Below are 21981 nucleotides of genomic sequence, written 5' to 3'. Positions count from 1 at the left end.
TTATGAATAATATTAAAAGTACAAGAAAGGGGCGCGAGTTGTGCTCTAGAGCAGCGCAGAGAAAATGTTAATCAGGTCATCTGTGATTTTTGATTCGGAAATTATGCAATCGTCGGCACGTAGATGAACGCCACGATGACGATGATGATAATAATGATGACGACGTTGTAAGGTCTTGATATTTGCAGCCCACACAACATTTGTCAATTTAAATGAGCCATAAGCACATTTCGCCAATTTTTATGATTAATTAAGTGTCTACATTAATTGCAGTCGAACATGAAGCCAAGCAACAGCCGAACAACATCTAAGCAGCAAGCTGACCGACGCCCCACCCCTGGACTAGCCCCTCAGCCGCCTCGAGTCCCACTGTTGCCCCAGCAATTTGCTGCCAGGTTGCGCGCATTGGCCAGAACAAATTGCAAAGCAATCGCCAGGGCAAACGAAAAAAAGACCAGATGCCTATTTGCAGATTATGAGAGATATGAGTATCTCTGCGAGAAGATACGTGAGGGGACAGTCGAATATGAGGGCGGTATATGGGTAGGCAGATAGTCATAAATGTGTGGGAGTGAAGGTATCATTGTAAATACACTCGAAGAAAAACGCTGCTGCAAGCTCTAGTCTAGGCGTCGGACTAGCAGCGGGTAAGTCGCTGGTTCAACTTTAGCATTTTTATAATTACTTTAGATTCTTGTTATCGAATTCTTGAATTCGCAATAAGAAATAAATAAATCATCAATTTAAGTCCAATTAGTGAGTCCTAGTGGACAATATTTCTATGGAATCAAAGCACTTCTTCATGCAGTTTTTCGCTGAGTGCATGAGCAGCTACTCATATGTGATACTTGCTATCATTTTTCGAATACTCGACGATGCATGTGTGTTGTTCATGTTGGCAACTTTAAAAGCCAGAAACTCAGTGGTCTGTTGCTAACGTTAGCCAGGTTAGCACACACACACACACACACACACACACACACACACATACAAACACTCATATCGCTTGCATAGTTTGTCGAGTGGCCGAAACTTTATTTCTGGTTTCGTTTTTATCAGACAGCTGTGGCCTTTGACTGGTTTTGACTGGTCTGCAAATGCAGTTAGTTCTCCTGGCCAAACATTTTGGAGCTTAGCCAAATGTTGTTAACTTCATTAAATTGTACACAATTTGAAGATGGCTTTAAGCCAGTGCGTTGACTGAGCTGAGCCTAATTAAGTGCCACATAATAAATCAACAAATTTATGTGGCCACGTTCAAAGCTTATTAATAGGCGCGGCGCGCCCAATGGGGTATTTGCCATGGACAAAAACAAAAATAAAACAGAACCCAATGAAAGAAATACGCAGCACAATAAATAAACATGACAGATAAAACACAAGACAGGCGGCAGTTGCAGAAATTACGCCGAAAAACGCAAAAAACAAATGTTTATTAACTCGCAATTTAATCATCATAATCAACATCCCAAAAGATCATTAACAGAGGTAATTATTAACAGCGCACAGAGCGAGCCACTCGTAAATAACAGAAGCTGTAAAGAGCATTCCATATGTTGCACGTTTTTTCTTTGCGCATAACTCGGGATCTTTTTGAGCTAGAAAGCTGAAAATTTTGGCGTATATCACACGCAAGGTCTACTACAAATACTTGAATCAAATTAAGGCAAACGAAAGATGTGCTATACTAGATATACTAGATATGTAAATATATATATAAAAAAGCAGCTTGTCATATGCAAAATATGTTGCTTTTTTGGCAAACAGACAACTGACAGCTGCATAAACATATCAGAAATTGCGTCTACGCGAAATTCCTTATAACGTAATTAATATGAATGTAATTTGTAAAGGCTTCAGCGGCAGCCCAGTCCAAACACAATAAATAATAATTAATTGTTAGGCATTGACAACAACGCATTCTCAAAGACAAAATGTAATAATGACAGCTGCAGAGAGCGCCCAAAAACTGGGTAAGGAATGCGTTGGGCATTAATAGAGAGGTGGGCATGGTTGTTAGAATGGGGCATATCTAAGGCCAAATGACAAGCCAACTATTTGCAAAGCTAATATAAATTATGAAAATTATGACGGAGAGGGAGAGAAAGAGACCGTGTGTTTGTGGGGGGCGTTCATATGAGAGAGAGTGAGAGGGAGTGAGAGAGAGCGAGAGCGAGTCCCAAGTCGAGTCATACGGCACGGTTGCTTATTATAATTAGCTACGAAATTGCACATGACTGCAATAAATGTTTCAATTATTTATAATCTCATCCAAGTGAGTGTGTTCGTATGTGTTGTGTGTGTGTGTGTGTGTGTGTGTGTTGTTGCTAGTTAAGCCCCTCAGCACTTGCGAGAGAGCCCCCTGCCACGCCTTCTGTGGCTATTGCGCATTAATTACCTTCAATTACAAATTACAATATGAAAGTTGCACAGTGTTTTGCGAATTCAACAAAAAAATAAATAAAACGCTTACATAAATCAATTTAATTAAGCCTTAGATTTAAGCAATTAAAGACGTCAAGAGAAGACATGTTAATGCGGGTCGGCTGCGGCAGCCTCTTCTAAGGTCAGTTCATAGTGTTTTTAAGTGCTAAGCAAGTTAAACTGCCTTAAAAACTTTTAATGAGCAGCGATTTATTAAGTGCCTCCCCAGCCGCAAGCTCCATGGGATGGGAAGTATTTGAAATGTCCAAAAAAAGAAACACTTAAATCCCCCGCAGCCCCTGCCGCTAACTCCATACAAATATATCGATCCATTTGCGCCAACCATAAATAAATTGTGCATAATTTATCTTTCAACAGCATTTGTTTAACATAAATAAAAACAAAGCGAGCGTAAAAAAAAGCTTAAACAAAAACAAATGTAGTAAAAAATGTACGACTCGCAGATATCCTATAAGCAATCCTGCATGATACTAACTCTAGCATGGTATACATTAAATTGAGACCGAGGTTTTAGACCAAATTGAAACTAAACCAAATTAAGCGACACTAGCTCTAAAAGTTCTCGAGATAACAGAGGTTGATGCTGTTAAGATATTGATGGAGAAATTACCTCAGCATTTGTTGCTCTTTAAGAATGTTTAAAAAGAATACAGTCTTTACCTTCCTCGTTAGCTTTTTATTGCCACAGGGCATTGAAAAACATTGAAAGCCAAATTAAACAAGAATTTTAGAGCAGCTAAAAACATGAATTCATTATTTGGCTCTAATGATGAGCAATGAGCAAACAGACATTCAGTCAGTTAGACAGCTAAATAACTCGATGGATGGGTGAATAGATGGATGACAGGTCCCGAAAGAGGGGGGCGGTTGGGAGTGGGCGGTAATGGTAATGAGCTGTGTGTTGATTTGATGTACCGCAACACAAAACACAGCAAATATTTGTTTATTGTTAGTTTTTTTTCCTTTTTGCCCCCTGCTTCTTTTAATGTAGTTGTTGTACGCACAAATTACGCAAAAATTAAATTGCAATTAACTGGAAATTATATCGGTAATTATGCATATGAAAGTCATAAACAAATATGCAACACTTATTGCGCATTGGCAAACAGACCAAACAAAATTGTTGAAATTTTCTCTGGCGGCGCTCAACTAATGCGCATAGTTTATTTAAACGAACTGGTTTAAATGACCGCATTTGCATGGGCTTGGATAAAGAAAAATATATATAAACAGAAATTAGCTAAATATATCTAATCCTTTGCGGTCAAAAGTGAGTACCAAGGCGGGGTTTATTTTTTGGAAAACTCTACTTTTAAGTGGAAAAATGATACAAAAATCAAAAATATAAAGAAAAACGAAAAACGTGTTTTGCATAGTCTGCGAGAAATCGCTGGTTCAAATTTTGCAGTAATTGTGCATTTTTATAATTTAATGCATGGGACACGATTGGAGAGACTTTGTAAATTAAGTTAAAGTTGAGATATATACAAACAATAATGAGACCCCTTTAGAGTTCTTTTTATCCTTTACAAGGCAACGACGGGTAATCTATATAATTTTATAATTCTAATTTTATAGAATAGATAACAGAATGTCTGACCTGAACTCTTTTTCAAAAAACATTTATATGTTATATTTATTATATTGCGTTATAATATTAAAAATTATTTATATTAGTATATTATTTTATAAGTATAAAAGCTTAACACTCGAGTTAATTTATGCAAAGTATTTAATATGTGGGTCAATTAAAAACAGGTGACATTACGAACAGCTGGGCAGATGTTTTATAGAATTAAAAAATAAAAGAGAAGAAAGTTTAATGAACCCTTTAAATAAATGTATTTATAATATGTGTGAACATTTCATGAATACAACTTAAAAAACAAAACAGCGCGAAGGCGCAATTGCCACAACACACTTTACAACAACATCAGCAACAAGAAAAGTATATGAATATTCAGATTTCAGCTGTTTTCCGAGTGTAAAACGAATATATTTTTAATTTGCAGAGCAAATGAGAACAGGTTTGAACTGCATCTATGATATAAAGAAAATATTTTGGTGCGAATCGCGCACAGAAAATAAACTGTTAACTAAAGCAAAAACAAAAATAAAGAATCGCATGTGTGTGTGGGAAAAGTTCTGTTTTTCTTTTCATTTTTTTTTTTTTTTTTGGCAATTGTTGCTCTTACAGGAAGAAGCAGAGCAGAAGCGACAACAACTAAGCGAAACCAACTGAGGCGCAACGAAAATGCTAATTAATGTGATTATGTTGCCATTTAAATTGTTAAACAATTGTTTAGCGATTAGTCAGGCGTCAAGAATGACGCAGACGCTAGGAGCAGGGGGAAGAGGAGTGATGGCCAGGGGTTGCGCCGCACGATGATAAATTGTTGTAAAAGTGCAGCAGCAAACGGGGCGCCAATTTGATGCCAAAAGTTTCGCCATCAAGCGAGAGCAGCAAGTGAAAAGTTGCAAAAATTACACATACGCCGCGTGTGGCAGCCAGGCAGGCGCAGGGCATGGCTGGCAAGCGGAAGGCAGTCGCTGAAGAAGCGCAAGTTTAAAGCTTTTGACAAGCGTCGAAAGCGCGTGCCACAAGCTACACACACCTACGCGCACACATACACGCACACCCAACATTTTCACCTGGCAAAACCCGTTAAACTGCCGCAGAATGTGATTTTCTTTCGTACATTTTTTTTTTGGCTCTGCTCTTCTGATAAGCACAGACAAGCGCCACGCCCAGTCGCCCAGTCGCCCACACAGGAAGCCACCTAGTTGCCTGGCTAAACTGACAGCTATAGAGACATTAATGTGACGAGGGTTTTAGGAGTTGGGGTTCGGCTGGGAGGAGGGGGTCTTGCTCTCAACACGAAAAAGTTGCGGAAAATTACATCACGGGTTGAGCAGCAAAAAAATATATAAGAAAAAACAAATTTCTTGGGAATGCCAAAGATTAAATACCCTATTAGACCTATATAATCTAAGCCTCTTCCCGATTTCATGCAATAAACTAGACTAATTGTTATAAAAGTCGCATATTGAGTAGATGTTGTTTATATATATGTGAGGAACTTGGAGTTTTCCTAAGGTTTTCAAAGAGTTGCCAGACATTCTGTCAGCGGCCAACACATATCTAAGTAGTTGCGGTATTATATGGGTGTTAGAACCAGCACCCTCTAAATAGATATATCAGCCAAGTATAACTTGAAGACAACTAAAATACTTTAGGGACTAGTCTCTGCATATCGATTGATGCTGATCAGAATTAGATGCATACTCTATTAATTCAGAGATGCCTTCTTCCAAGCTCTATGCTAGGGTATAAATACGAAATCAGTACATGTCTGTGGCTGGCCAAAAAAAAACTGAAAAAACTCGGCAAAAAAGGTGCTGAAATCTGTGCATGCTACACACACCCTCGCAGCCCCCGCAACCCCCCTCCCATACCCATCCTTCCGCGCACAACCAAAAATCTAACCCCTGTGGAGCTGTTTGCGCGGCATGATACCGAATGCGGCGTGTGGCAAGAGGACTGCGAGATCAGGGAAGTGTGGCAAAGGGGCTTCTGCGGCGGCTGCCACTTTAAGTTGCACGTCATATGCTCAAGATTTATACAGTTACGTGTCCGACATTTGCACGAGCTGCACTAAAAATCAGGTAGCTATCGCAAATAGAGGTTAGTTTAGATAAGCAGTAACAGCCGCATTGTTTGCTTAACAATTAGTCGAAAGCAACTCTTAACTTTGATTATAGAGATTATAAAAAGAAGCACCTCAGAAAGATTGTCGAGATTGCCTACAGAGCAGATATTATTAGATTTTTATATAAATACAGCTGCAGAGATTATCAACTGATTTGATGAACTTGTGAGCTAGGTAAGGGCAAAAGTTGGGCCTATTCAAATAAAATAGGATAGAAGAGACTATGGAATAAGAAGATAAGATTTGATGCTCTTGAGAGCTTACTAGATAAAATATCTCTAAATTGCCATAACATGCTCTCTTCAAAGAAATCTGATTTCTAGCGAAGAGAGTTCTGATATTTAAGAAATATTATTAATTAAATACAAATCGGTATCGATAACCAATAGAAAATATATATAAATGTTTTAACCGATCTAGTTAAGGAGAGTTAAAAACGATCTCAGACAAGATATATTGAGTAATAATCTTTAACAATATTTTTAACATAGAATAAATTCGACAAAGTTATCGATGGTATATATTTGAACTACATATGATAGTTTAATTACTATTGATAGTATCGATTTCTGTTATTATATATTCTTTATGTTGAAAGCACGCGCACATAAAATATATCAATATTGTTATCCACATACACATAGATTCTATAGTTAAAATCCAGCAAACACAAAACATATTACCTAGTTCAATATCAATAATTTACTTTTCTTATAGAATTCATTTCTTACTGTAACACTAGTTGGTTATCGAAAACGTATATTTTAATTAGATTGGATAGTTTCGATTGATATATATGTTCTCTAGGTTATAAATAGATAATTGGTGTAGAGTCAATATTGATAGTACAATTAACTGCGACATTGCGGCAATGAAAAGATCAAATCGAACTATGGAAAGAGCAAAACAAAAAAAATAAATAAAAAGGCCGCAATCACAAATTGAGGAGAGCACTTGAAGTGCCGATAAGAATGTTCGTTAGGGAGGGGGCTCCCGCTGTATGTTACCTTTGCCACTCTGTCGCTTTCAATGAAATTAACTTTTGGTGTACGAGTCGAGATTTCCTTAACAACAATATTTGTTGACTTTTTCTATGACGGCGATGGCTCAATTATTGATTTTGTATTGTGTCGTTCTTCTTGTTGTTCTTCTTCTTTCGTCGAAAGGTAAATAGAAAATAGAACACCTCGCTGCGAATGAAATGAGTACTCGATAATTGATTTGTAGCCGGAAGAGCTCCGGGCGCAACAATTGAACTGACAATGGCAATCAATTTCCATTATTGTGAGGTTGGCTAATTGAAAGTTGTTGAGATCTGGTCGCACCGTACGGTGCGTTATCGCAGATGGCAAATGCTTGATTTCAGGGCAAGCGGCCTGTCTATCTGTGTCCATCTCTGTCTGTCTTTCCGACTCTCTGCGTTCCCATTTCCTGTAGTTATCGTACCCATATCAAATGTTTTTCCTTTTCATTTTTCCTGTCTTCTTGTAATGAAAAACTTTGGCCAGTCGCTCTATCATAAATAATTCAATTTTACAGCATACTTTTCGGTGGAAACAAGAATTACAAGACCACGAACAGGAGGGCGGGAGTTGCAGCGAAAAAAAAAGAGAAAAAAAGAAAATAAAGCAAACCACAAAATGCGAGTTGGCAAACGAAACGAATGTTAAAGTTCACACAGTTTTGCTTCACTACACAAATATATTAAATTTCGATTTGGGCGAACTCCGACTCCGGCTTCGAATCGAACCCAAATCCGATACTGAATCCATGGGCACGTGCGTTAACCTTTGACATATGAGCTGGCTGGCAACCATCAAACATATTTTATGTATTAAGGATATGCGCGAGAGAGACTGGGAGAGAGTGAGAGGGGAAGGGGGCGCTAAAGGACCCTTAGCACACAGCGAGACAGCGTACAAAACGCCCACGCTGACATGCATATAAAAAAAAACCAAAGGGAAAAAATACATAAAAAATACAACATTGCCAAAATACAAAGGGGCAAGTGGGAGTGAGCGGGCGGGGAAGGGGTGGAGCTGCTCGGGCGGGTGTGGCAACAAAAAATCACGTTACAACACTGTCAGAGGACACCACACGCCGAGCACATATCGAAGTTGCCCCCAGAGAGTGGGAGAGAGAAAGAGAGAGAGAGCGAGACACAAACCTCTCTCTCTCTCTCTCTCTCTCTGTGTATTCGCCTTCTCTCTGGGGAAATCAAAACAGATCAAAATGTCATCTTTAAGAGCTTAAATTTGTATAAAATTGCCGCTCATAAAACCCAAAAGCTGTGCTAAGCAGCCTCCGTCGCACAAAGGTGTCGCACTGTCTGGCAACTCCCCTCGAACACAGCCCTGCCTTTCACCAGTCTGGCAAGGTGTCATCGCTTATAATAACAATATAAACACATGGTTAAGTTCCCCTCTCACCCCTCTCCATCACTCTGCTGTCAGTTGATTGCATTGTAAATGCTCTTCAAGCCACATAAAACTCAACGAGTTGACTTCTTTTCAGCTTCTTCTACTACTTCTTTTTCTTCTGCCTCATCGACGAGAAAGTGTCAGTAAGAGCTTAGGATTGCCAATGGGGCATACAACAGCTGGGATTTCTTTGAGTGAAAGGTACAAGTTGTGCTTAGACTAAATAACATTGAATACGGCGCTTTGTTCAACTTTTGTCTGCTCAATCGAAACTCTAAAAATGTAAATAGTTAAATAGGTCCATAAGCTCAACCTCACATAACTCAACTTCAAATAACTGTTGGACTTTACAAATATGTTGTATGTGTACACTTCGTTCAATTATCTATTGATTAAAAACAATTTTTAGAGCTGAATTTGAGAATGAAAAAAGTGCACACACAAAAAGAAAAAGCTGCCAAACAGTTTTGCCACCGCAATTTGCACTTTGGCACGTCTGGCCAGACGACGACCCGACCACAAAACAGAACTTTGTCTGGCTAATATGTGTCGTTAGATCTTTGTTTGGTCAAGTAACAGCAGAGATAACACCGACGGCTGCGGACATCATCCAACAGCAGAAAATAACAATCATAATTACAGCCTAAGAGCAAATAGTTTTTTTTGCGCGCTCTTTGTAAGCTGCTGTCCACTCTCCTTCTGAATTGCTTTGCTTGCATTGCTGCCCTTCGCTCTAACCGGCGAGCGTCTGATTGGAGTTTCGTTTCGATTCGCTTTACATATTGTTATAAGCTGTCAGTCTTTCGTTTTGATCGCAACCTAGGCACAACTAATTCGAGTTGGCTGCCAAGCAACAATTTAAAACTTATAAATTCTAATAAGTGCCCTGCGCGGCAAATAAATCCATTTGAAAACTAATCTAAGTGTTTGAATTTCGCTGCACAAGCAGTTAGAATTAATTGGTTGCAAAAAAGCTTGCAACTACACATTTTGAACCGCCACTTGACTAGCTTTTGGTTCAGAAGGTTGCGTGTCCAGAAGGTTGCGTGTTCATATCACGTCGGGGTCACCATTCTCCCCCCGTTGGAAGGCAAGGGCTTTCAACATCATCCTGTTTGGGCAGCAAACACAGCTTTCGTACAGCTCTACGTATGACTCCAGTCGCAGTTTGAAGCACAGCAACTCTGGATACCCCATCAGATCCAGAGATCAGCTCTTGCACTCTGGCGAGTGGCCACTTCAGCGGCGGTAGATTCTCATCCTTTACAAGGACAACATCGTTAATGGAGAGTCCAGGCTGAGGAGTGCGCCATTTGGAGCGCTGTTGAAGAAGCGTCAAATACTCTTCGCGCCAACGGGCCCAGAATACTTGTTGGAGATATGTGACGCGCTGAAAATAATTAAGCCGATTGAAGTTAAGCTGCCTTAGATCGGGCTCAATGTATGATGAAGATGGCGCTGTACCCAGGAAGTGTGCGGGTGTCAAGACGTCAAGATCACCTGGATGCTGCAGCGAATCGAAATCCAAAATGGAAGAGCAAACAGATCGATAAAAGTGGTGCTTAGCAGTCTTCACAGCGGCTTCCCATAGTCCACCAAAGTGCGGAGAGCGAGGAGGGATGAACAACCATTCAATTGATTCGGTTAGGCAAAACTCGTTAACGGCCTTGACATGCTCGTCTCTCAGGAACAGGCGGTTCAGATCTGCTAGTTCGTTCTTGGCACCTACGAAGTTTGTCGCATTGTCAGACCAGATCCTTGAAGGTCGAGAGCGAGTCAGGATGAAACGTTTTAGGGCGTTTAGAAACGATGTTGTGGACAAGTCCTTTACAAGCTCTAAGTGCACCGCCTTTGTAGCGAAGCATATGAACAGACTGATATAGCATTTCACTGGTGGCCTGTTGCGCACTTCGTTCTTGTAGTAAAATGGTCCACAGTAATCAACGCCAGTGACCATAAAGGGATACGATGTATTAAGACGATCAGCTGGTAGGTCTGCCATTATATGCTCGGCCAATCGTGGCTTGGCACGAAAACAGATTATGCATTTGGCAACAATACTGGAGACTGTTTTTCGACCGCCAATGGGCCAGTACTGGAGCCGAATCGAAGACAATAAAGCGCGAGGTCCAGCGTGTAAGTTTCGTTTATGAAAGTAAACTATGATTGCTCGCGTCACAGGATGCTGACGGGGCAATATAATCGGATGTCGCGCTGAGAAGTCCAACGACGAGTTTTTCAGCCGTCCACCGATGCGAAGTAGGCCGAAGTCGTCAAGGAATGGCGCAAGAGAGGCCATTGAGCTAGACGGTTTGACATGCCTTCCTTCCTTCAATGCCTTGTAGTCATCGCTGAGAGTAGCCATTTGCACTGACCGCAGCAACCAATGTGTGCCATGATGCAAGTGGTCAACGGTTAGTTCAGCTCCTCGGATTCGATTTACAAATTTGTAAACATAAGCAAAGACCCGCTGCAGCTTGGAAAACGAATTGATGAACTTGCAACCAATCGAGAGATCCGGTTGCGCTGCAGTTCCGAGGAGTACCTTGTGTCGAAGTTCTGGTAAGGATTCGACAGGTACACAGGAGGCAGGCCACTCTTCCTTTCCCTTACTGAGAAAACTCGGACCATGGGCCCATAATGGAGACCGGAAGAGCTCACTAGGCAGCGCTCCTCGTGAAATTATATCCGCCGGGTTTAATTCGGTGGGAATATGATGCCATTCCATTCCAGTGGTGAGCTCTTGGATGGCTGCGACTCGGTTGGCAACGAAAACATTGAATTTCGAAGCATCATTGCGAATCCAAGCCAAAGTCACGGCAGAGTCTGACCAACAGTAATACCGACAGTCGAACACTTTCATTTGGCATATTTCGCTGAGAAGTTGAGCCAGTAATGCAGCTCCGCAGAGTTCCAGCTTTGGTACCGTGATGGTTTTCACAGGCGCGACACGCGATTTGGAGCATAAGAGACGCACGCTGGTGTTGCCATTGCACTTTGAGACTGTATAGACGCATGCTCCATAAGCGCTTAGGCTGGCATCACAAAATCCGTGAATCTCCACTGTACTGTCTGATGAGAGTGCTCGACGGGGATACTGGAATTGCTGAGTATACTCAAAATCAGCGCAGAAGTTGACCCAGGCTGTGCTTAAGTGTACGGGCAGGCTCTCATCCCAGTCCAGCTTTTCTCTCCAGAGATCCTGCATAAAAATTTTCGATTTTGTTATTACGGGACCAACAAGACCAAGGGGGTCGTAAAAGCGAGCAATTGCGGAGAGTATTGACCGTTTTGTCAGTCTGGAGGGCAACCTCAGTGGAGAGAAGGAGAAAAGGAAACAGTCTGAAGCGGGATCCCAAACGAGGCCTAACGTTTTCGTGATGTCACTGCCATCGTCAAACTTAAGCAGCGTTTCTCTATCCTCTTCCGGTATGTTTTGGAGTACAGATGTGTCGCTAGAACACCATTTGCGCAGCCTAAAGTTCCCCTTGGCGAGTAGTCCAGATGTTTGTTTCAATATCTCAATTGCTTCTTGAACACAGCTACCACCAGAAATGAGGTCATCCACGTAGAAATCTCTTTTAACAATGTCAGAGCCAATAGGGAAAGTTTTCTGCTCATCCATGGCCAGTTGGTGCATAGCTCGCACTGAGAGAAACGATGCTGGTTTTGTGCCGTAGGTGACGGTGTCTAATTTGTAAATCTGTATCTTCTGATGCTGAGACTCACGCCACAAGATACATTGAAAATAACTGTCTGCGGGTTCGACTCGTACGCATCGATACATTTTGCATATATCGCCTGTCAGGGCGACTGCAAATGTACGAAACCGCATCAGTATCGAAAACAGCTTCGGTTGGATGGTAGGACCTGCCATCAGTGCATCATTCAGCGAGTGTCCAGAGGTAGTAACTGCTGAGCCATCAAACACGACCCTTAGCTTGGTTGTAGTGCTATCCTCCTTCAGCACGCAGTGATGTGGCAGGTAGTACTTGCATTGGCCCAGTGCAGCTGAGGTAACAAGTGACATGTGACCCAAGTCAAGATACTCCTTGATAAATGCTGCATACTGGGGTTTCAATAGTGGATTACGGTCTAGTTTTCTTTCTAAGTTCAGGAATCGACGAACCGCCTGTTGATAGGAGTCACCCAGCGGATACATGCCTAGACGTAGCGGTAAACGAACTGAATAGTCGCCAGTCGACAGACGTTTAAAATTGGCCTGAAAGTGTGCCTCACAGTCGCGTTCCTCCTTGTTTGGTAAGGACTCAGGGTCGGTGCAGCCTTCCAATTCCCAAAAACGACGGATTAATTCATCAATCTGTGTATTAGGCTGCAGATGCGAGTCAACCAGCAGATCTGGATTCTCCATTGATCTCATGGCCATGAATGATGATTTTCCAGCATGTGAGGCACCTCCCGTAGCCACCCAACCAAGGCGAGTCTTTTGCAATATCGGCAGTCCAGCAGCTAGTTTAATCTGGCCGACGCATAGCAGATCGAAGAACAGACTGGCTCCAATCAACATGTCGATTTGCTGAGATTTAAAGAATTCAGGATCAGCTAGTTGTATATTTGATGGAATGTTCCATGATGCAGGGTCAAGAGTGAAGCCAGGCTGATTATCGGTGATGGATGGTGCAATCAAGGCCGGGATGCATGTGGAGTACTCCGACACTCGAGATTTGACATTGATGTTGACCGAAAACCCATCGGACGCAAATGCTGCATCACCAATGCCAGAGACGATTGCTGTTGACTTGAATTTGCGCAGCTGGAGCTGATGAGCAAGACGAGAGGTGATGATGTGCAACTGCGACCCAGAGTCGAGCAACGCACGGCAAGGCACCAAGGAGCCAGCGCGATTTTTCACGTTGATGACGGCAGTGGCAAGCAGGACCACATCGTGCTTGAGATGCTGGGCGGTAGTGAGAGGCGAAGATAAAAGTGCCGCCAAGGTGTTTTGGGATGACGAATAAGTTTCGGTATCTTGAGCATTGTTTGGGCTAGAAGCAGCGATGTGACTGCTTGTGTTGCCAAGATGCAACAAGCTATGATGTTTGCTTCCACAAACTCTGCAAGCGCTGGAGCCGCAGACTCTCAGCTGATGTCCCCTTTGCAGGCAGTTTAGGCACAGCGCAAGCCGCTTGGCTTCGTGAAGGCGCAGCAAGGGCGATAAATTTGCGAATTGCAAACATTTATAAATAGAGTGGCCTGCGACTTCACAAAACACACAAGCACTCGTTCCATTCCTAGTCACTACAAACGTTCTTCTACTACTGTTGTTCTGGCCCACCTGGGAGCTAGGCGTGTACATTGCCGTAGCGTGATCCGCATTTTCCAGCCTTTGGCAACGCCTCTCTATGAAGGTTGTAAACCGCTCGCATGATGGTATGACGTCCAACGGCGCATCATCCTCCCAGCTAGCCTGCGTAACGCTATCTAGTTTTTGCAGCAACGTATGTACTATGACGCAACCGGCGATCTGTTCCACACTGCCCATCGATTTTAAAGCACGTAGATGAGAGTTGAGCTTATCTGAAAATTCGCGCAGCTGTGCAGTCGCGCCCTTGTCCACCTTTCTCAAACCCAAAATTTCAGAGATGTGTGCCTGAAAAATAAGACGCTTGTTATTAAAACGCTTATCAAGCAGTTCTAAAGCGGCAGCATAATTTGCGTTTGAAATTTCCAATGAGCGAATTGTATCCAGCGCTGTTCCTTTAAGGCATGACCGTAGATGCTGGAGTTTTTCAATGTTGGTCAAATACGGATCCTTGTCAATGACCGTGGTGAACAGGTTCGAGAAATCGGCCCATTCTGTGTAGCCTCCACTAAACTCCGGCAATTTAAGTTGAGGCAATCGAGAGTGGTTTGGAACAACAAAGGTAGAACGCGAGTCATCGGCTGCGGCTGAATTGAAGGTGGAACAATGCGGAATCTGCTGAACCTTGCTTCGATTTCCGCGCTCGCGTTGAAGGGACAGCCGTAGCTGCCTAATAGTTGACTCAAAACTTGTCTGAAGATCCTCATCAACGCTGGCATGATCCACCTCCAACAAACCATCACAGACTATCTCAAATTTCGCCTGCAAGTCAGATGCCATGCTTATGTAATCTTGCAGCTCGTAGTCATCAACATCGCGAAGTCGAGCGGGATCAAGTTCCGAGGACAATCTATTGAGTCGATCAGTTAAATTCTTGATCTTTATTTTAAAAACAGCAGCCTGGGTTCCAACCGCCACTTGACTAGCTGATGTCGCCTCATCATTTCCATTTGCACTTGCACCTTCATCAAACATTATGAATGTAGCGCACAACAAGGTTCACACAGCCGAACTACAATACAAGTCTGATCGCGCAAGTGTTCGTTCGAGCGAGATAGCGTATAGCGGGTTATAGCGCGCAACGATTAGCGGGGATTTGCTACGGCGTTTATGTATAACAACCAACTGTATGCAGATGCGCAAGCAAACGGCTCACCACACAGCTTTGCCCGAACTGATAACTGTCCGTTGACACGACAAGAACGAAGTACAAGAAAAAATAGAAAAAATGAAAGAAAGAAATAATCACGTCGGGGTCACCAAAATGTGTAGTTGCAAGCTTTTTTGCAACCAATTAATTCTAACTGCTTGTGCAGCGAAATTCAAACACTTAGATTAGTTTTCAAATGGATTTATTTGCCGCGCAGGGCACTTATTAGAATTTATAAGTTTTAAATTGTTGCTTGGCAGCCAACTCGAATTAGTTGTGCCTAGGTTGCGATCAAAACGAAAGACTGACAGCTTATAACAATATGTAAAGCGAATCGAAACGAAACTCCAATCAGACGCTCGCCGGTTAGAGCGAAGGGCAGCAATGCAAGCAAAGCAATTCAGAAGGAGAGTGGACAGCAGCTTACAAAGAGCGCGCAAAAAAAACTATTTGCTCTTAGGCTGTAATTATGATTGTTATTTTCTGCTGTTGGATGATGTCCGCAGCCGTCGGTGTTATCTCTGCTGTTACTTGACCAAACAATCTTAAAAATAAAAAAAGTGGGCAACACTGTGTCTGAAAAGCAAACAAAAAACTCAAATCGATATCGAATCAAACTTTAACAAAACAAAAAAAAAAAACCTTTTAAAAGCTATAAAAAGCAGTTCAACGCGTTTCATTCAATTGAGCTTGACTAAGCGAGCGAGAGAGAGAGAGGGAGAGAGTCGGAGAGAGAGAGAGAGAGAGACTAACTTAGTTTTAAGAGACCTAGAGAAATTCAAAACCAGCAACCGAAAGCCTCAATAAACACAAACGTCAAATGGATATATGCGAATGTCTATTGAAACGAGTGAAATTTTAGATCCCCCATAGAGCATAACCCCCTTCCCACCTCCCACCATCCACCATGCACACACACACACACACACACACACGCTCAGCAAATCCATTTAGCATATGGGCACGCACACAAAGACAGCAGCTTGCAGCTGGTCTCAAGCATAATAAGCCCAAAGCAAATGCTTTGATTTTCCAACAAGAGGCGACTGCACAAATTGGAAGGTTTTTCCATTTCAGACACAGACCCAAGCGCAAGTCGCAGTCCGGAGCGGGACCGGAGCGGACCGGACGACGACACGACTGAGTGTGCGAGGGTGACAAAACCTAATAAAATTTAATTAAACTCAATCAAAATCCATTTAAGGCGCACAAAAAGCAAACGAACAGACCGACCTATTCATATATGTGCCCAAAGCAAGTGGAAGTCGGCCAGGGGCACTGCCGGGGGTGTGTGTGTGTGTGTATGTGGGGAGGAGGGGTGGGGTTTGCACACTTGTGGGTGCATTTGCAAGTGGAGCGCTTTAATTGAATTTTCAGTGCGATCTCTTAACATCGTGAACTGCACAAAAACGGAAATGAAAATGATGTCATTTATTTGTTTAAGTGGGTTTTCTCTCTTTTTTTTTTTCGGTTGACATTTTTCATAAGCAAATACACAGACCGAAACAGAGAGAGGGAGAGAAATTAATTGAAACGCAGGCGGGCTGCACCTGTTGACGGACAAAAGCTGATTAGCTTGCAGCCGCCGAGCGGAATTCAATTAACAATTGCAGCAATTGCAATAAACGAAACGATTTCTCAACCAATCCAAGCTTTGCACATACACACACACACACACACACACACACCCATGTGCGTACACTCAACAAAACGTGTGGGCTACAAATGAAAGCAAAATCCTCTTTTAAAACCTGGTCTTTGATCCATTTTAAAATTCAATTTATGTCATATCTTAATGTTTGCCGCTTGCACCAGCTGCATTTGCATAGAACTTGAGCTATCTGTTCTCTCAGTGTACACTTCTCCCACATATCTATGTGTATATAAATACATTCATAAATGGATGATTTCCACTGTCATGTTGTACAATATGCCGGCCCTCAGTGTCTGTGCATCTGTTTGTTTGCTTAATTTAATTTACCGAACACAATGTTGAGGGATGTTGATGACGATGTTGATAACATTGAGCAGCATAGAGGAGGGTGGGAGGGGAGTTAGAGGTGATGGAGAGTGCTGGGAGAGGTCAATTTACTTGTTAGCGCACAAATCAAAGCGCTGTGGTAAAGCGGCGACTACGGACTAAACATATATATAGATATATGCGAGGCCTGAGTAGAAACACCCCTCAGAGAAGAGAACTCTTGAATTATGGCAGCTATCCGCAACTGAATTAAATAACCAGGCAGGGTGCAAGGGGGGTTGTTATTTCTATTGGCCGACATTTGTGCTCAAGTTCTATTCTAGTTTTAAGTAGCTGTCAAATTAGGTTGTCCGGCTACTAAAATATTTGTTGGACTAATAAACAGAGGCAGGAAAAGAAACACAAACACATGCCAAATGCAGGCTAAACATGTGTGTATAAGAAATACCTTTATCTATATACTTTTTTATATATACATATATATGTATACATGTCTCGGGCGTCTCGTTATTTTGAACAATGTGTAAATTGCTTTCCATGCATATTTTCATTTTTCTCGCTTGCTCAATATATTTGATATGCTGCTTTTCTCGTTCAAAACTAAAGATACCCAGAATATTTGCCGCAAGCGTAGGAAAAATCATTTTTCCAAATTATAAAAATACATTTTTACCTCAACGCAGCTGACGTTGGCAGCGCTGCTAGCGTGCAGGTGTGCGCCCATATATTTTTAGTCGCTGTCGCTGTCGCTGTCGCTGTCGCTGCCGCAGTCGCAGTCGACGTCGCTGCCGGCATGCTGCGCACCACTCGACTGCTTATTATAATTTTTTGTGGCTTTCAGATCTAGCTAGATATATTTTCGTATTTTTTTTCGTTTGCTTTCGACTGTTTAGTGAGTAATTAACAAGCAAGGCGCAAAAAAAGGCTAAAAACAGCCAGAAAGTATATTGCAGCTGGCAAAACTGAATGAAGAGGCCTGAACTCCGCCCCAAACCCCGCTGTTGCTTTTGGGTTGGGCTCGTTTTTTTTTTTTTTTTTTATTTTGCAGGGCATCCAAGAGACCGCGTGCAGAACGAAACGCCATTTCGTTTAACTAGACATTAATAATATGCCTTCAACTGAAGAACCACAGAGCCGAGAGCCCCATTTATAAAGCAGCCAGTAGCAGAAAGGCACATGGCGAAACAAAACAAAGAATACCTTTAGTAAAATAAAAATTAATAATAATAATTATAAATACAATAAGTACTGTACACACATCATATTGCAGCATATTGTTAACTAAATTTAGCTCAAGGCAAGTTTTGTCGGTTTGCGCTGCTTGAGTTTATTTATTTATTTCAGTTCAGTTCATTTCTTGGTTTGTTTTTTTGATACCCTATGTTGGCTAAAATGGGTATGATGTATTGTATATATTCTTGATGAACATTACAAGTTCATCTGAACGGATCTAGGACTTTTTCTCATTTTGGATTGGTTCTCACTAAAATGTTTATATTGGACTACAAGGACGGATGCGACTCATGAACTTATTTCATATTGAAGGAAAATAGTCTTCTCAATTAGGAGAACGAGCTGAGTCTATCTTATAAGAGCTAGAGAGCGAGAGCAGAATTATTCACTTTATGATTCTTTCACAATACCTACTAACAATTTTATAAAGATCGGACTACAAGCACCGATAGTGATCTCGAACTTAGTTCGCGCTTAAAGAAAATAAAGTCTTACAACTGAATTCAGCTAGAAAAACTAGAATTTATCACTTTTTGTTAATGCAGCCACTAAAGGAATAAAAAACCTTTTTGTAAAAGTTAAAAATGTCCTTCAGTTATTCACATTAATTTATTTATACCTAGGGTATTTTATCTTCGACATTGCGCATATATTTATTTACTTAACGCCTTTTCCTCTCATTGTTTTAGTAATAAGCGACTAAGTGGAATGCAATTCATGGTAATGCATAGTATGTCAATTGATATGAGGTTAATTAACTTTTGCTACCGCCTTTTAAAAGCTTTAGATTAAGAAATTACACTCAAACAAAAGCTGGAGTAGCAAACGGAATAACATTTTGTCGACTTAACTGGGTTAGGAGCCAAACGAGTTCTCGACTGACGTCAAGCGAACCAAATTGCGTCCGTTAAAGATTCACAAATCCTCAAAAAAAAAAAAAACAAAAGCCCAGAGAAATGTGGATGCTGACTAAAAACTAGTTTCAACATAAAATTGTTGTTGTTTTTATCAGCTAATGGAACTAGTTCCAGCAACAATTGAGATAAAAATACTTGTGCCTTAGTTTTAAGTAGAGTCAAAGACGCGCAGGAGAGGGGGAGGCCACAGCTGAGGCTTTTCCATCGTGTCGGTTGTAAATGGAAACTTACCTGAAAAACAAAAATAGAGAAAAGGAAAAAACGCACGTTAGATATTAAAAATGTACGAAAAAGAGAACAATATTTCGTAAGTTCAAAAATGCAATAAAAACACGAAAATTTATGAAAAATTTACCAAGAAATAAACAGGTCGGGAGCGAGGGGCATGGGCGGGGAAGGGGGCACGGGAGAGCAGAGCAGATAGATAGACAAGTGCTACAACAATTTATGGCTATAAAAATGTTTATTGCTTGTTGCTTGTACGCTGCACACACGAGGAACAGGGGGCGGCGGGTGCAAGTTGAACTAAAATTTGTGGCAGCTACAGCGCACTGTATCTGCATCCTCCCTCCCAACCCCCCCCTGACTAATTCCCCTCCTCTGGTAAGCAAGTAGCTGTGTGAGTTCTTTGGTCAACATTTGACAGGTAGTCCGAGGGGAGCTGACGCCACTTTGCTGTCACTTTGAATAATGCTTCCCCTCATAAATTGTTTTTGCGTGTGAAATGTAGAAACACTCCCCACCTCTCCCCACCATCACCAAAACGATGTCCCTTACGTTTTCCATTCACTTATAATTAGCCGCAAGCTAGCTGTTTCGCGCGTTTTTCAACACTTTTCATGAAAATTTCATTAACAACCGCCATTTGATGAGAGTATCCAATAAGCGCAGGAGGGCGGGAACGGGCCAGAGCCTCAGAAAAAGAAGAAGCACAACTGAAAAAGGGAGCTCAGCGGTCGGTTTAATCCGTCAAACGTTGATGACAACTGCCTCTGTTTCGGATCTGCCAACTCGGCTTAAAGACGCGATATCACGAAAAGCAAAGGGATTCCGCCAGACAAACAACAATAAAAACAACAGTTGGCAGATGAGAAAAAAGTCGAGGAAAATACATTCAAAGAATTTGTAAGATCCCAGCAAATGGGTCAGTTGGACCACAAAACTGTTACAGCCCTTATAATACAGGGAAACTAATGGGTCTGTATCAAATTCTAGACAGAACTCATTTTAAATAAATATTTATTATTTTGATACAATATTTTAGATGCTTTTTTCTCCGATATATTTGCATTTACTATTCGTAAAAACCAGTTTTATGGAGAACTTTCAGATTATATACTTTAAATATAAATGTTTTTCTATTCCAACTATTGTTAGAAGCCTTTTTAATTTCAACTTATTACGATCGTTTTTTTTTTTTTATTATTCTGGCGATGTTTAGTTTTCTTTTCAAGTAATTCTAAATAAAAACTCAAGTATTTTTCACAAAAGTAAAACTCGCTCGCTTAGCTGATATGCTTGCAATCGGTTAGGGCATGATAAAAGCAACAAAGACAACAACAACCAGCAACAATGTTGCCAGCCAGCGCATTGTAAATTTATATACATATGTATATATATTTTAATCAAAATTCTCTTAAATAATTAAAATGCAAATTGTGGGAGCATAAAAATAACAGCAACAAACAAATAACGGGCGCTGCGGCAGACGACGACACGCAAGGACGACAAAGCAACAAAGGACAACACAGCCACAAGCCGAATGATGATATGACAACAGGCAGCAGCAACAACAACAACAGCAACAACAACAGCAACAACAACAGCAAATGCAAATAATAATCAAACCGATGATGATGATCACAATGCTGATGATAATGATGTTTGCCGCTGAGGACGACGACTTTGACAGTTCTTTGTGGTTTTTCGCTCAGCTCCGACAGACAGACCGGCGACAGGCAGAACGACGCCTGAGAAGAAGGGAGATAAAGAACACAACAAAAACAGCAACAAGAACAACAACAGTTAAAGTGTTAACGATTATGATGATGCCGATAATGATGTTGCTGATGATGATTACTGGCTGCTTTCTAAGAAGGGTTGAAAGCGAAGTCGCAGCTATAATACCCTTGCGATATAGTTCTTAATATTCACCACATCACAGTAAAAGTTCCGTTAAACGAACAGCCACTGTTAAGGTATGATTCTCCAGTTATGGGAAAAGCCTGCTCGTTTTGTGCGGAAAGACAAACGACAATTATAGGACATTTTTTGGATTATGGGTGCTTTACCCCTATTAAAAGCTGTCCGTATTATATATTACTGTACACAGCTGTCCGATATGGTCTATATCCGCTTTATATTCAGATTGTTGCTGTCTTGAAAACAAAGTAAGGCTCTTAAGCGCTGAGTCTTGTTAAACTACAAAAAAACAAAGAAGTTACTCATGAAAAAGTCATATCATTCGCATAGATATACGATATAGGGGTCAAATGCTGATAAGATATTGCTCGTATAGGACGCATAAACTTATGAATTTTAGTGATATAGTGGTTGGTTCCGGCATTTATATTTACTAAAATATAAATGAAAATATACCAAAAGCTACAAAAAATACCGATCTACCACAGTTTCATTAGACTAACTTCGCAGTTAGTTATATCGACGTGTCCGTTGATGCTGTTCATGAATATATATATATATATATATACACCTTAAAAGATAGCACATTTTATGAGAAACTTAAAGAGCTGCTAAATAAATATATCACATGGCAGCTGCACGAGCGCCACTCCAAATGGG

The 21981-nt window shown here is 41.2% G+C and overlaps 1 protein-coding gene across 1 annotated transcript; it reads right to left on the bottom strand.

Moving 5' to 3' along the window:
- Positions 1-9641: 9641 nt before the first annotated feature.
- Positions 9642-14873, bottom strand: LOC138911488 (uncharacterized). The gene is made up of 2 exons (XM_070210796.1): positions 14361-14873; positions 9642-14186 (listed from the first exon to the last, which is right to left on the bottom strand). Exons 1-2 carry the CDS (start codon positions 14871-14873, stop codon positions 9642-9644), a joined length of 5058 nt encoding a protein of 1685 aa, XP_070066897.1.
- Positions 14874-21981: the final 7108 nt, after the last annotated feature.

This window comes from Drosophila virilis, unplaced genomic scaffold, assembly GCF_030788295.1.
Source record: "Drosophila virilis strain 15010-1051.87 unplaced genomic scaffold, Dvir_AGI_RSII-ME tig00000730, whole genome shotgun sequence".
Lineage (NCBI taxonomy): Eukaryota > Metazoa > Arthropoda > Insecta > Diptera > Drosophilidae > Drosophila > Drosophila virilis.
Note: the sequence above shows the minus strand (reverse complement) of the source record. Positions and strands in the feature narration are given on the sequence as shown.

Excerpts from the sequence above, each read along its gene's own strand:
- LOC138911488 (XM_070210796.1), bottom strand. The coding sequence starts at position 14,873 with ATGTTTGATGAAGGTGCAAGTGCAAATGGAAATGATGAGGCGACATCA. Across the intron at positions 14,187-14,360 it reads TCTCGAACCTGTTCACCACG|GCACACATCTCTGAAATTTT; the intron begins GTCATTGACAAG and ends CTTATTTTTCAG.